A 17,002-nucleotide genomic window follows, 5' to 3' on the forward strand; every position below is an offset into this window, starting at 1 on the left:
TAGGTTAGTATAGTGGAATTTGGCTTCGTCATCTCTCTTCTAAAAGTTTTATGCCCCTGAACTTTAACTTCTTTGCATCTAAGTTCTTTGCCAGGATTTCTAAATGGATGTTAGTCTGTATTGGTGAAGGGAGTTATTACACAAGGAACTCCCCTACCAACCTAACCACAGATCCTTCATATGCTCTCGAACTGGCCCTGCTTTTCTGGCATAATTCTTCATTTAGTAATATATGCTCATACCCACCATGTATGCTCTTGAGTTGACCCTCAGTTTTCATCCTTTCAGAATTTTGCTATGCTCTGACTTGCAGCCATAGAATATCATTAGAAGAATACTGGCTTTTTGTTTCATGAAGAAGCTTAGAATTATTAAAAAGCACCAAAGAGTTTCCCAAAGATGATTTAGCCTGCTCTTACTCAATTTTGGGTCCCACTTATCTTTCATTTCTTATATCTTTTGGATGATCTCTGCCCATTCAACTCTTGTCATAGCTAGGATGGAATATGGTTGTTTGGGGTGTCAGTCCATTTCTTTCCAGGTTCTTCAGCAACATAAGCCCCCCTCTTAAGGCAGTCTATAGGCCAAGTACCTTTGAACAATTATGCATCTCTTTTGGGAAGTTCTGCAGTGTTTCTATGGAATCAAAATCAGCCACAAACAATCTGACCCCACCCATCTGTAATCAAGTGTTTTTAACCTGGAATCCATGACTTTTTTTTTTTTAAACATTTAGAAAGCTTTATTCTGAGAAGGAATCTTTGGCACAAAAAAATTATCAGGAACCCTTGATTTATAGAGAATCTTTCTTCTATCTGTTCTCTGTCCTGTGTCTAGTTCATGACAGTGGCAAATATTTTTTAGCGAAAATTCATCTTCTACTTTTGTGCCTTATTTGATAGTAGTAACCAGTCACCAAAGATTGCTATAATCTCAGTTGTCATATCTGGTTATAAAAGATATTTTATACAGTTTGGCACGTGCATTGAAAGAGCATCTTTAAAGTTGCATTTTGTGCTGCCAAATCAATTTTTTTTTTTTTCTAACCAAGATACAAGGAGCAACACTAGATATTTATATTATTTGTCTTTCACTCAGCTGTGTGATTGTAGATAAAGGAGTGTCTGCTTTGTGTATATATTGTTTGTGGAAACCTAGCTGTTTTCTTCTCATACTTTCATCAAAGATATTCTTATTGTGTAAATTATTCTCATAAACAGGCATGCTAATTAGTGATTGCTAATATTCTCTAAGTCACAGATTTGTCTGTAATGATAACGTCCCAGATTATTTCCAGAGCTTTTGACATCCTCTTTAAATACCTTGGAAATCAGTACCTTAGTGTCCTCAAAAATCAGGTCAGTGGAGCACAGAGCCTCTCTCTATATACTTGGTCTAGCCCACTGGTGAATCCCACCTTCATTTTTGTCCGGCCCATTTCTGCTTCCCCAAGAAACACACCTGGGACTGACATGTTGCATTATCCTTAATAATGAAAAGTATTTGGTATTAAAATCAAATCCCCCCCCCCATTTTTTGCTGTTTGTTGTCTTCCTCCTAGTTTCATCTTTAAATACTTTTAGGATGATTTTGATTTACTTTATACTTTCTTTTCCTTTTATTGCTCCTCACTGTTTTATGGGGTAATGGGACTTGTAATCTTCCATGAAATTTCACAAATGAACTTATGTTCTAAACAAGTGTTGTCCTTGGTTACCATACCTCTACTCAATAACATTTTGTTTACTAGGCAAGAAAATTTTAAATATACAAATGTGTGCATACATATACGTGTATACATATAAAATTTAATTTGACTTTCTTAACCATTTTTAGAAATACTTTTCACATTTTGAATATCTCTAAGGTGCTTCAATATAATTCTGCACTTTTATATTAAATATAGTCTGGATTTTAGTATATAGTTGAAGTATAATATAGATTTATTGTCTTTTTAATGTCATATTTTTTCATAATGGTGCCTATTTCCATGTGTTCTTCTTCTGTAAAACTGGCACATATGCTTGCCTACCTACCTGCAATATACAAGCACAGAAACAGACTGAACTTTTTTGAGGGTGCCTGGGGAAGGGGATTAAATCATCTACTCAAAGTCACAGTGTTGATAGTAATATGATAGACAGATGGCTTAGGTTCAGGAACACTGGGATCAAATCTTTCCTCTAAGACTTTAATTTTTTGACCCTGGCCAAGTCACTTCAGCACTGTCTGCCTCAGTTTCCTCTGCTGTAACAGGAGGACATACTAGGCACTTTATCAATGCTAATTGCCTTTCTCTCTAACTATAGGATTATAACATATATACAAATGACTTGGTAGTACCCACTCCAGGCCATCCCTCAAATATATATTTGCTAGTTACACATTTGGTTCCCCAGAGAATAACTCCTACATGGAATCAGGATCAACTTCAGCCATCCTGCTCTGCATCTGGCCACTGGACTCAGAGGGCTCCAGAGGGGAGAGTAAGGCTGGTGACCCGGCCCAGTCTTCCTTCCCTCAAATCCAATTTCCTTGCACGTTATGGCATCACTTCCCCAATGTGGTGATCCTCTTCCAGACCAAAGGAAAAACAACCACCACCACCAGAGGGCCCATAGTCCTAAAAGCCCATACAAGTATGCGTACCTTATGAGCCAGCCACTACTTACCAAGATGGTATAGTTGGCTGTGTGCCTACTCAGTATTCCTTCTGTAACCCTGAGGTTCACTTTAGTATAGAGCGCATTAATGGGAAGGGTTGGCTTAAAGGGACACAGATAAATCTCTGCTTCTGCAGGACCCCAAGGTCTTGGCTTTTCTCTTGGGGTTTTCATGCTGCTCCCTCTGACTGTCCCATCTCTGTCAGGCAGACACTCAGCTGGATTCCCTGGGCCTCTTCTTCCTTATATAACTTGACTTGGGATTTCGAGGGCTAATTCTCTCTTGAATCTATCATCGCTTTCATATTTCTTGGGTCTGCTGTGGAGGTCACATCCCAGAACTTTCTCTGTACTCTCAACACCTGGAAGCTGCTTCCTGTCCCGAGGAGCTCTAGGACTGGCCAGCCAGCTTTTTAAAAGGCTTCCAGGAATGTGTTCACTCTTCAACAGACCAATGGCAAGGTCTTTTTAGGGGAGGGGACCTCATCAAAGAGAATCTTACACCTTGGGCATCTGAATGGAAATCCTTTGTCTTTTTTTTTTTTTTTTATCTCAGTAACATCTCATCATCTCTGCAATCTACACCTTATTTTCTATGCTTAAATCATCAAGGTTTAGGATATTTTCCACTGATGAGAAGAATACTGACCTCTGTAGCTCTCACCCTCCACTACAACTACAATATGAAATAATACAATATAGATATGTTTGTAATTATGTAAATCTTAAGGAATGAAAAGTCTTTACTGACTGATAAATTAGAGAAGGCTTTGTACAAGGAGTGACATTTAAGGATGGCCTTAAAGAGTAAATAGGAACTTAAAATTGCAAACCTCTTTTATGCCCTTCTCCTCACAAAAAATGTATCTTAAAGACCCATTCTCTTCTCCCTGCCTGTTTTCCCCTGCTTTCTCTGTACATTTCTCCTGCCCCTATTTCCTTTCTACTAAATATCATACTCTAACTTATGGTAATGTAAAAGCCCCATAGGGCAGCTAGGAGGTGCAGTGAATAGAGCACCTGGCCTGAAGGCAGGAAAACTGTGTTCAAATCTGGCCTCAGACACTTAATTGTATTACCCTGGGCAAGTCACTTCACCCTGTTGGTTTTAGTTCCTCACCTGTAAAATGAACTGGAGAAGAGAATGGCTAACTATTCTAGTATCTTTGCAAAGAAAACTCCAAATGGAGTCACGCAAAGTTGAACACAACTGAAATGAGGGAACAACAACAATTGTTAAACTGTAGAATCTTGGAACTGGACAAGGTTATGGAAATCAGTTAAACCCCCTCACTTTGCAGATGAGAAAACTGAGGTAATCAAGGGCAGTTTGTTCAAGGTTTCCTGCTGAGTAGTGCTGGGCAGTGCTGGACAGTTGCAGTTCCAGGACCAGAGCTCCAGTCTCCAAGTTCTTAGTCTTTGCTGCCTTTCAGATAGAAACTAGATTTGGAAATCTGGCTTGTGGCACGTTGGTATATTCTTACCAAGTTTCTTACCAAAACTGTACTGACTGACTTTTATTTTATGATCTCCACTAGGCCCTGTGGCAAGGTAATTATTTCATTCCTCTTTAATTGATTTTCCATTTCCAACATCACAGTAGTTTTCTCCAGGATTTCTCTTCCCTTCAAGCTTCCCACAACACCCTCTCCCCCTCCTCTCATATTTCAAGAAAATGGAAACATTCTCCTTTTCCCTACTTCTTATCTCATACTCCCTTCCCACCACCCCTTACTATCTCCCTTTTTACTCCAGTCCTTGATGAATAGATGGTTCTTCTCACTAAGACCAATACATTCTCAATGTACCATTCCCATTTTCTTAGGAAAATTGTCCCCCCAGTATCATCCCAATTCTTTTTTTATTTTCTCTAGTCTCTCCCTATCTATGGAATCTCTTTGCTGCCTACAAACATGCCTAAGTCTTCCTGTCCTTAAAAAAATTCTTATTTTATTAAATCATCCCTGTTAACTGTACTTTGATATATCCCAGTTCAAAGGCCAAGCTTCCTTTAAAAATCTACATTTAGTGCTTTACTTCTTTCCTCTCACTTTCTTTTAACTACTTTGTAATATTTTTACTTTGATGTCAAAACTCTGATTTTGGCTGTACCATTCCTGATTCTTTGCATATTGGGCTTCCTTCCAAGAGGTAAATGGAAGATTCTTTTCATTTTCATTTTATCATCTGGCTTTCTCATTTCTTTTCTTTTCTTTTTTTTTTTAATTATTATTTTTTTTTTGTATTCATTTTTCCAAATTACCCCCCCTCCCTCTATTCCCTCTCCCCGATGACAGGCAATCCCATACATTTTACATGTGTTACAATATAGTCTAGGTACAATACATGTGTGTGAATATCATTTTCTTGTTGCACAATAAACATTAGAATCCGAAGGTACATGCAACCTGGGCAGACAGATATTAGTGCTAACAATTTACATTCCCCTCCCAGTGTTTCTTCTCTGGGTGTAGCTACCTCTGTCCATCATTGATCAACTGGAAGTGAGTTGGATCTTCTTTATGTTGAAGATTTCCACTTCCATCAGAGTACATCCTCATACAGTATTGTTGTTGAAGTGTACAGTGATCTTCTGGTTCTGCTCATTTCACTCAGCATCAGTTGATTTAAGTCTCTCCAGGCCTCTCTGTATTCCTCCTGCTGGTCATTTCTTACAGAACAATAATATTCCATAACCTTCATATACCACAATTTACCCAACCATTCTCCAACTGATGGACATCCATTCATCTTCCAGTTTCTAGCTACAACAAAAAGAGCTGCCACAAACATTTTGGCACATATATGTCTCTTTCCACTCTTTAGTATTTCTTTGGGATATAATCCCAGTAGTAGCGCTGCTGGGTCAAAGGGTATGCACAGTTTGATAACTTTTTGGGCATAATTCCAGATTGCTCTCCAGAATGGCTGGATTCTTTCGCAACTCCACCAGCAATGTATTAGTGTCCCAATTTCCCCACATCCCCTCCAACATTTGTCATTATTTGTTCCTGTCATCTTTGGCTTTCTCATTTCTAAACAGTTTTTTATGATTCTTGAGATATTATACCATTGGAATTTTTTTAGTCACAGTTTTCAGGAAACCTAATGATTCTCAATTATCTCTTCTTGCTTTGTTTTGGAGGTCAGTTGTTTTTAATAGTGAATATTTCATTTATTCTTCTTTTGATCATACTATGACTTATTTCTAATATTTCTTGTTTTCTCATTGAATTTAAAATAGTAATCATCAAAACAACTTGGTTAAAAAAAACAAAAAGAGTTGAACAAAAATACGTATTGAGTAAAAAAGACTCAGAGGTAATAAAACAGTAACATGATGTTAAGTAAATCCAAAGATAGCTCCACTAAGACAAAGACAGCCTAGTTTTTTTTAAACAGAAATAACTAGGAAAACTGAATAGTAATATCAGAAATCAGTTTTAAACCAATATTTTCTATCTATAATATATATCTAGTAAACTCTAAAATAATATATGACGTAAAGTATAGGAGATCATATTATAACAATTAGAGGACAAAGGAAAGAGATAATTTTCAAAATTATGACTAGGACAAGACTATATAATAAAATAAGGGATACAATGCATAGGGAAATACCTCCCTAAAGTAGCTACCATCATGACTTCAAAAAGCTGATGAGAAAATATGAGTGCCACTTCTTGGCACTTAGGTGATGGACTAGAGGTACCGGATAAGATAGAGTATATTCTCAGATGTGGCAAATACATTAGTCTATACATATTTGACTTGATTCTATATATTTGTTGCAAGAGACAGCATATTCTGGGGGACAGGAGGCTTGAAGAGGAAAGTAGGTTAATAGATAGTGACAAAAAGTATCACAACAATTTTTAAATGCATATAATTTAAAAGAATTCCAAATGGAAATTTAAGAGCAATTTTGTTGTCGTGTTAAATTTAACATCTATTTTTTAAAATTACATTACAAAATTTTCCCTACATTATAAAATGCTCTTCTAATATACTCTATATGTCTTCTAACTGACACTATGTATATATGTAGTAGATATCCCCAGGATTATAAATAAATGTTTTGTTATTACCTTTCATTCGGTGCCATTTCAGTAAATGCCTTTGCTTAGAGCTAATTTTATCAGTTCACTGACTATTAAAGGTGAACATACCAGTGGATGCTTAAGAGTAATAGTTTTAGGAATGCAGATATATAGAGTACCTTGAACCTGGAATAATTGTCCTGAGGGAAATCTAACCCCCAAATGTCAGTGGGGAGAGGGAGTATCCCAGAAAGGACCCTGCTATACTTTACATGGGCTTTGTCTATATCTATAAATGGACATATGCCTTTGCTCTGGAAAGTAGAGACTTTCCCTTTTATCTTTGTAGTTCCAGTACAATATGAGCCCCTGGCACATAGGAGGCACTTAATTCTTGCTTAATTGCTTAATTAAAATTGACTGACTGATTCTGACAATATTAGTGTAGCACAATGCTGTTGTAAAGTGTTTCAGGATTTTTGAAATTTTATCTTTGAGTTGGCTTAATATTATTTTTACTCATTTATTTGTAAATTGAATGACTACCTGCTCTTTCTTATGCACAGATTTTTCTGCACGGAAATATTCTACAGCTTTAAGTGAAGAAAGCCCTCACATAGTGCTCTCCAACAGAGATTTTAAAGGTTCCCTAATGCACAATTTGACAGATGCAGATAAAGACAGCTCTCATTTTTCAGATTCTTTGAATGTGAACTTTGAATTGGGAGATGAAGTTTGGGATGATTTCAGTGATGAAAAATTATTAAATGCAAGTAGCTTCTTAACCCATATGGAGAACACAAGAACTTCAGGTAAAACTGTTTCAGTGTAAAAATAATTTGCTAAATATTTGTTAGATTACCTTTTTACTTTAGCTTCTATGAGCTAACTTTCACTTATTTTTATAAAAATTTGTTTAGGTTCAAGAATCTTAAAATTTTAATGTGATAATAATGAATCAAAAATGTTATTTTGACACAGTACCTTTAAGCTAAAGGGTAGATAATATTTAAAAATTATTACATTACAAATGTGTGTACACCACCCTTAGAATCACAATAATTTAGATCTGAAACAAACCTTTGAGATAATTTAATACAAATTCCCTTCTATTTTTCTAGACCTTTCATTTCATCCACATGAAAATTTCTTGATGTGGAAATTCCCATTACCAATACCGATCAACTACTCATCTCTACCTTAAAATTAACCTTAGAGGACTAAATGGGCCCCTTATAGATGAAGCCATCTGCCCTTAATCATATAGCTAGTATATATTTAAGGCAGGACTTGAATCCAAATCGTGGTGATTCCCAGCCCAGCCCTCTGTCCAGTTCCCTCAGCTTTTTACATGAGAACACTGAAGGCTGCTTCCCCAAAGTTTTATACTTCAGAACTAAAACTAGAAGAAACAACTAGTCCAGTTCCCTCTTTCTTAAAGATGGAGAAACTGAGTCTTGGAGAGGTTAAATAATTTGTCCAGTCCTGCCAAAGAGTGACTAGAAAACTCTGTCAGTACATACTATTGGTATCTTCAAGGTGTCCCTACAGTTCTAGTGCTGTTCTAAGCTATTAAAGCTATTTAAGCTTAAAGCCACACTGAGACTTTGGGGACACCCTGTAGTTTTCACTTGCTTTAAATGCTCGTCATACTTTGTAGAACATTTAAAATGCTGAATGAACCATGACTTAATCTTTCATGTGAACCATGAAATAATAATAAATAAAGCACTGTTTTCCTATGTAGTTTTAATTCCCTTTACAGATATTTAAAAGCAACCTGAGACCTTTTACTACAGTGACTAACAAGCTAACCTGTGTATTTTACAGTTTGTGCTTTAGATTCTCAGCACCTCTCTTTCTCTTTGCAAATTAAATTTGATTAATGTAACAAGGGAATCTATTCCTTCCTTTAAACAGATTATATCTGTTGGAAATTCTACTTATAGAACTAGTGAAAAGTCTCATTCAGCTGTTTGCTGGTGTTTTACTAAAGAATATTCTTATTAATAATATTCCTTATACAGGAAACACTTTGCTTCCAAGTGCCATGGGATATATGCCGCCACTCGGAAAGACAATGAACAAATTTCAAAGGGAAACTTCAAATAGGCAAGTTTTAGAACCTTTAATAGGACTTTTTACAACTTTATTTCCTTATGAAATGAAATTTAAAATGGAGAAAGAAATACAAGATTGTATCATAGATCATGCTATGATGTTGTACTGTTTAATCTAAAACATATTGATTTTAGAGCACTTAGGAAAAATTAAGGCTTCATTACTTTATGTTGCCATGAGAAAGTGGTAGCTGTGGCAGCAGAGGAAATAAAAGAGTTCCCTTTGTTCAGGAACTGATTTTCCAGTTCATTATCAACATTATCCCTGGCTTCATTTTAATTGTGATAGTAATATTTTATTAATTTTATGAGGGACTCATCAATACATGCGTTCCCTTATCTGATATAAATGGCAATTTACATCAGTCATTAAGCATTTAAGGGCCTGTTATGTGCCAGCCACTATACTAGTCACTGGGAAATACAAAGACAAAAATAAAATATCTCTGTCCTCAAGGAACTTACGTTTTATCAGGGGAAACAACATGTACAGATATAAACATATACAACACATAATTCAGATTCTCTGTCTTAGTATGGAATGGAAAGTACTTACTATATTCTGAAAACTGGCAATATGAACAGAAAAGTTAGACAATTTCTGCTCTAAAGGACAGTCTGATTGGGTGAGGGATGGTGGTGTTGGCAGTGGGCCTGACTGGCTGGCGTCCTGGGGCATCTGACCAGATTCAGATTCTGTAGTGGAACAAAATGAAGCACTTCTGGGTCATTCAACAGCTAACCAAAAGGGAGGTTTGCTTAGCCGCAGCATCGAGCCTGGACAGATGTGGCCTACCTCATCTTTGTAGTAAAGCCCATTTGTTCAACATTGTAAAGCGGGGGTCTCACACATGTTCTCAGGACAGTGTCTAAGTCTGAAGGACCTTGACTCCGACATGGCAGGAGGGAGAGCCTAGGAAATTGCATCAAAGGAGGCACGAGATGAATTTTGACATCATTCCTTCCACACTACTCTGAGCCTAGTCAAGTCCTAGGAATGGCTTTGTTTCTTCTTTAGGAGAAAACTAGCTGGCCCATGTTTGGGAGGTAGGTAGGGGATTTGGGAATTCTGACAGGCATTGGTCCTGTTGAAGATGGCAAGGACCAACCAGTCAGCTGGCACCTAAAACCCAATTAAAGCCAAGCTTGCCTTTTGCCAGCAGAGTTTTCTAGGCCACAGTCCCTTCCTTAGCACAGGAGAGAATTCTTTGGAGGAGAATTTTATTCTATTCAAATTCCTATACAACTTTCCATTGATCACTCTTCTTTCCTCACCATGGGCCTGTGAAAAGGACAGATCATAAAGTTCTTGTTATGCTTATGAGCAAAATCAGATTCTGAGAAGTTTTACCACTGTGAAAATAATTGTAACTGCAATTAGAAAAAAATTAAATACTATTAAATTAAAAATTAAAACAAAAAAAGAAATATTGTAGCTTATGCACAAATATTAGTGGTTATGGGAGAAAAGGTGGAGGAATTCCATGAAGAACTTGACAAGACCCTAGTGACTTCAGTGCAAAAGTAGGAAAACTTGAGCATGAGTACAAATATATGGCAAAGCTTGACCCTGTAAGAAGGAAGGAATGAGAAAAGCTAAATACATAGATTACCCAGAAACTGCTTGTCTCTCATGCATACTTTTTTGTTTAGAAAAACTTTGGAAGGTGCTGGACATGGCAAGCACCATAAAGAATGAAATAGATTAAATTTTTACAGACAAGAAAAGACTTGTTATTGATTTGGGAGTTCTCCTTCAGATAGTTGTGTCTATACATAGTCAGACCATCAGTTTGTCAGATGTAAGATCAGAATTAGTAAAAAACAAAAATAACTATCATGAGAAAAAATACATGGCACACAAATGAAACAGATTAACCCTAAACTCCTTGGACAAGTCATTGAATATAAAAAAAACCAAAAAATGGAAAGCAGAAATTACAGTGGCAAAAACTAAAATAATGGGTTTAGTTAATGTAAATTAATTACCACAACAAGGAGTCGAAATGAGCCTTATTCAGCCCACATTTTACAAAATTGTCAAAACTGAGCAAGATGGCTCCTGAAAGCAATCCTAGGCTAGAATATAAACTCATTTGTAATGTTTTACAAAGGAAACTTATAAGCAGTGGCATCTCATAAAGTGGAGAAAAACAATGGAAGATAAAACTAGCTTAAAGAAAGCTTTCCGAAATATGTACTTTAAAATATTCAAAGATGAACCCAAGAAACACAGAAGAAAAACAGGAAAGATTTCCATAAATAGATATGAATTTTATGTGTTAAAGACAATGGAATCCCCACACATTTGGACTGTAACATCACAGTTCGTATGTGCTTTTAGAGGTCAAAATGTCACTGAAGAGAACAAAGAGAAAGTATCTGTATTAGACCCAGTGCATCTGTGCTGGATCTGTTATATTTGGAAGGGTAGCAAGAGATTAGTATACAGGATATTTGGACAAAAGGAAAGCTATCAAAGATGTGGGGGGAAAAATTTCAGAGTTTATTAATTCTTAAAAAAGCAATGGAGAGAACACCAATAATTCTCAACCTATAGTTCTACTCTGCTATCTATGCAAAATATTCATGAGAATTATCTATATGTCAGTCAAGGTTATTAGTAAAAAATAGGCCTTTATAACTCATATTCAGCAATAGAGCATATCTTTACAATTTACTGAAAAATCTAGAGAATATATCCTATTGTGCTTACTGTTTGTAAGTTACCAAAAGCAGCATTTGATTCTGTAAATCAAAACTCCACCTTACAGGCTCTTTTACAACAAAGTATTTACTTTGCATACTTCAAAATCATCCAATATTTTTAGAAGCTGTAGCAATGTAATTACCCTAATCATTGACCCTCTGATAATAAGTACTGGGTAAGGCATAAAACAGGAGGCTGTTTGCTCACCAAAGGTATTTCTGGCAGAGATCCAGTGCAGAATCTAGGCCAAAGAAGGGAGGGAGTCCTGGGGACAATGAGAGTCTCCAAATGTTCCTGTTTGTGAGTCACATTGGCTGATTGTATCAAACCCTAAAAACGCTACAGAGTTTCAAAGGAATTTGGCTAATCCATCCACAAAAGAAAGATGACTAATGGCAATTCTTCATATTTCAATATTCTTTTGGAGGAATACCTTATCAAGCTTGTCTATCAGTATGTACATCTAGGATCAACAATCCAGATAAACTGAGTTGAGTGCAGAGTTGAAACAGGAAGAGAAAGAAACTGGCTAGATGACCTTTAGGAAATTTCAGAGTTGCTTTAATGAACCCAAATTTTGTATGAAAGCAAAGACATCTCTTTATTATCAACATTCTATCTGTGTTGCCATATGGCATCCTATATAAAATATAATTGTCTCTAAAGAATTAAAGTGAATATCACAGATTGGTCTGTGAGAAGTTCCATAGAAGGTATGATATGTGGGCTGCAACATATAAGCAATGAGGACCTTTTGAGAAAAATGGGAGTAAATTATGTCATCTAGGAAATGGACGGGAGAAAGACAAGGCAGACTGATCAAGAGATGAAAAGGTAGATAGACAGGATGGGACACTAGTATCTTACCAATATAAAAAAAAAACTTGATGAAAGGCTCCAGAATCCTGGGTGTATTGATTTGGTGAACTTTTGGGAGGACATGGTCAAGAGTTGCACAGTATGAGCATTTGTAGACAGGTTATGGTCTGAATCATTGGTTTGAGTATATCCCATCAGGAATATTTGCTTTTCAAAAGAGCAACTTATTCATCTAAAGTTATGAGCAACTGATGAAATTCAAGACATTGTTTTTGGTTAAAGTATCTTTGTAGCACTTCTCTTTTATTTATTTATGTTATTTTTTTAAACATTTTTTTTTGACAGTACAAATGCATGGTTAATTTTTGCACTCCCTTCTGTGCAAAATTTTCCCCTCCTTCCCTCCACCCCCTCCCCTAGATGGCAGCATTCTCATACATGTTAAATATGTTATAGTATATCCTAGATACAATATATGTGTGCAGAACCGAATTTTTTTTGTTGTTGTTGCACAGGAAGAATTGGATTCAGAAGGTAAAAATAACCTGGGAAGAGAAACAAATGCTAACAGTTTACACTCATTTCCCAGTGTTCCTTCTCTGGGTGTAGCTGATTCTGTCCATCATTGATCAATTGGATCTGAATTAGCTCTTCTCTTTGTTGAAGATATCCACTTCCATCAGAATACATCCTCATACAGTATCATTGTTGAAGTGTATAATGATCTCCTGGTTCTGCTCGTTTCACTTAGCATCAGTTCATGTAAGTCTCTTCAAACCTCTCTGTATTCGTCCTGCTGGTCATTTCTTACAGAACAGAACAATAATATTCCATAACATTCATAGACCATAGTTTACCCAACCATTCTCCAATTGATGGGCATCCATTCATTTTCCAGTTTCTAGCAACTACAAAAAGGGCTGTTTGTGGCACTTCTCAAAGTGAGAGTCCATGTGTTCCATTTATGTAAGATCAGTTCTTATTACTTTCTCTGCAAGATGTGGTAAGGAGAGAGAAGAGCAACAAATTGACACTGAAATTTATTTTATGACACAGATCAATCCTCACAGTCTCAACCTCTGATCTTGGTTCTGTTTACCCTGCTCCAAATATCCCATTTTTCTTGTACCAAGACAAAGAGGAGTTCAGAACCAGGCAACCAGTTTGCCATTTTATCAGGTCATGTTTGCCTAGACTTCAACATTATGATCCTCAAAATGCTGATAGCACTTTGTGAGGATCAACCCTAAAACCCAGCACAATTCAATGTAAAAGCTCAAAGCATTGGTGAATCACACTATCCTACTTGGCATTTCTATATTTTTTAAAAGTTTGCAGAGCACATTATATACATATTATTTGAACCTTACAACAAAGTTGTGAAGTGGATCATACAGTATTTATTTTACTTATTTTACAGATAAAGTAATTGAGGCTATAGCTAGTACTTGTCAATGATAGAATTTGAATCCAGGTTATGTCCACTATATCTGCCCTCCCAGAATGCAGCCTAAAGGATCTGTATCTGAAAACACATGCCAACTGACATATGCACTAACCACCACTGACAGTGCTTCTATACTTATATACCCAATCACAAGCACCTGGGGCCTGAATTCCAGTCCGGACTATTTCCACCAGTGTCAGAAAAAGGTCTGAAGATTCTTACCTAGCTCAGAGAGTAATTGCTTACATTGATTATATCAATATCAATATCAATAATCATTTGCTAAGTTCCTATTTAGTGCCAAGCACTAGGCGCAGGGTATACAAACACAAAGAAATGAGATGCTTCTTTTAAAGTCTTTCTTGAATGTACATAATCTTAAAAAGAACTGAGAGAAGGTATGTGGATAGACCAGTGTCAATCAACTGCAATTATTGAAACAAATTACCTTAAAATTTTTCCACTGATATCTGTCATTTGAAGACCTGCATATGGAGGACAGCATGAGTCCAAAACCACACGGCTACTCTTATGGCTCCCTTGCAGTAGAAAAATTATAGCGTTTAGGCAGTTTGATTAGGTAGTTACTTATGGCATTTTGTCATTCATCACAGGCAAGCAGGTGGCTTTTACTTATGAGACAGGTAGTCTCATAACTCATAAAAATACAAATGTGAGAAGTATAATCAAAGACAATGCTGAAGAGGTTTTAGAAATTTTTAAGTCATAATAGCCATATTAATTTATCCTTTCCCAATTAATAAAATGCTTTCCTCACCTCCCTGAAGGTAGATATTGTCATTTTACAAATGAGGAAACTGAACTAGATGTTAAGTGACATTCCATGTTTTACCAAGCTACTAAATTTCTAAAGGAGGATTAAACTTTTTTCCTAACTCTGTAAGACCATCACTATTCATTGCTCCACTGAGTTTCCCTTACAATAATGTTAGAAACTCATTATTTTTCATAAAGAAGCAGACAACAAATATCCATAGTATAAATACTGACTTCAAAATATCCTTGAGAATTCAGCTGATAAACTCAATGATGGAGCTGTTACCCACAATCATCTGGACATAACATCGATTAATACAAATTTAGTAACATTCTCATAGAAGCTATCAAATAATCATAATCCACATTTTACATGGAACAAACAGTTTACAAAATATAGCATTCTAGTAGAAGAAAGTAAAAGTGAGAACCATGTGAGAAGAGGATGAGGTACGTGCAGGAATATGCCGGTAACTGCTTAACAACTGACTTCAGAAGAATACCACATGTGTGTTTAAGTTTAATTAGCAATATAAGCATTATCTTCATCACTTTCTTAAGTCCAGAGATTCAACAAGATTATAAATCAGGCTTTTATTTGTAGCATTTATCAGTTTACAAGGATTAAGTACAAACACTGAAAACATTAGCATTCAGCTCTTTCACTTGATCTGCTTTGAGCTGGCTCCAGTATGCCTCTGCCTACATGCCATTTCCATAGTCCTGTTTGCTTCCAGGGTCATTGAAGAATCTTTCAGTGGATCTATAGATGAATTGTTATCATAGTATCTTATTACATTACAAGAAGAAGCTATTCTATTCACCTGTGTAATAGTTTGTTGAACATTACCTATAAAATGGAATAGTGGTATACTGCCTTGTCCCAGAACCATTTTTATCTGAACTCCATCAACAAAATATGGGAAGAACTGTGCAACATATCACTGCAGGCTTCAAAATTTTCACATATAAGATACCTACAAAGACACAATTGGTTTGTTAGAACTGTACCCAAGAAGTTTGTTATCCTTTATAAAATGACAGGCAAAAAATACTTACACTACACAAACAAATTCCAAAGCAGCAATGGAAATAGACATTATCACAGACAGAACCATTGCTCACAACTATCCACATAAGATATTGACCCATAAACATTTAAGAACTATTTTAATAGGTGTCAAACATACAACTTACATGGAATGAAAAGCTTTCAAAATACAGGTACCTAGCAAAAGAAATTAAAATTACCTGGAAACAGAATGGAGTGCATGTCATCTCCTGTCTGCTAGTTTGTTCTCCAGAAGATGCTTTCAGTAACTCTGCAGTCCAATCCAATAAACATTTATTTATTAAGACATGTACAATGTGGAAAGTGCTGAGCTAAACACTGGAAATACAATTATTAAAAAGAAAGGTAGTTCCTGCCACTCTACAGGGAGAAACAACACACTAAAAGAGGCAAGAAAAGGGGAGAAGAAGGGAAGAAGAGACACTAGGGAGATACCTGTGATGGGCCTCCCATCATGGGGATGCATCTCATGTCAAGTTGAAACCTGACAGGGCAGCAAAGACAGGGTGGAATAAGCCAAGCCCGGTTTCTGCCTTCCATAAAAGAAGGGGTTGGGAGGAGTTTGTCCAATGAGCTTAAATCATAGACTTTTATTCAGTTATAGAAACCATTTATTTTATTTACCTGTGTAAAAGTCCTCAGAATATTAAATATAAAAAATAACTTGTCATATGTGAATTGCATCAGAAAGTGATTTGTTCTCTGAATTCTGTCAAACATAGCAATGATAGGGACAGAGCCAAAATGATGGAGTAAAAGGAGCATGCTAAAATCCTTCTGTCCCTTCCAAACAACTTTAGAATAATTCAAGTAGAATCCTGGAGGCACGTAACCAACAAAATGTAAAAGTGATGCATTTTCCAGCCCAGGAACAGCTTTGGAGGTCTGAAGGAAAGGTCTATGACATTAAGAGGTTGATGGATGGAATCCAGCATATTAGACACTGTGAGCCTGTGGCAACAGCAGTAGCAACATTTCTGGGAGCTCTTATTGCCCAGAAGTGCTGAAAGGACTGGGCACCTGGCCAGAAAGATTTTAGGGAACCTCTGTGTGGACCAGCAGTTTAGGAACTCCATTGCCCATTAGCCAAGTTGCAATTTAAGGGATCAGGGTCTTTAGTCCCCAAGCAGATAGCTTGTTTCAGGGCTGATAGCACACTAGTACTTGTAGTCTAAAGGAAACAAAAACTCTTTCTAGATAAAGATCAGAATGCAGACCAGGAGAGCAGTGACCACACCTCTCCCCATTTCACATCCCCTTGGAAGAACTGAAAATTTATAGACTCCCAGAACTAGGTATGCAGACATCAAGGAGAGAAAGCATGAAACGGGAAAAGCCCAAAATGGGAGAGCCA

The 17,002-nt window shown here is 36.5% G+C and overlaps 1 protein-coding gene across 1 annotated transcript in view; it reads left to right on the forward strand.

Moving 5' to 3' along the window:
• The window catches only part of HFM1 (helicase for meiosis 1), a 98,902-nt gene extending 89,960 nt beyond the window's left edge, over positions 1–8,942 (forward strand). Inside the window, exons 35-36 of the mRNA XM_074264655.1 lie at positions 7,270–7,515; positions 8,731–8,942. Of these exons, the coding sequence (XP_074120756.1) occupies positions 7,270–7,515; positions 8,731–8,942 (458 nt within the window). The remainder of the gene's footprint in view (positions 1–7,269; positions 7,516–8,730) is intronic.
• The last annotated feature ends 8,060 nt before the right edge of the window (positions 8,943–17,002 follow it).

The sequence above is a fragment of the Sminthopsis crassicaudata genome, chromosome 4, assembly GCF_048593235.1.
Source record: "Sminthopsis crassicaudata isolate SCR6 chromosome 4, ASM4859323v1, whole genome shotgun sequence".
Classification (NCBI taxonomy): Eukaryota; Metazoa; Chordata; class Mammalia; order Dasyuromorphia; family Dasyuridae; genus Sminthopsis; species Sminthopsis crassicaudata.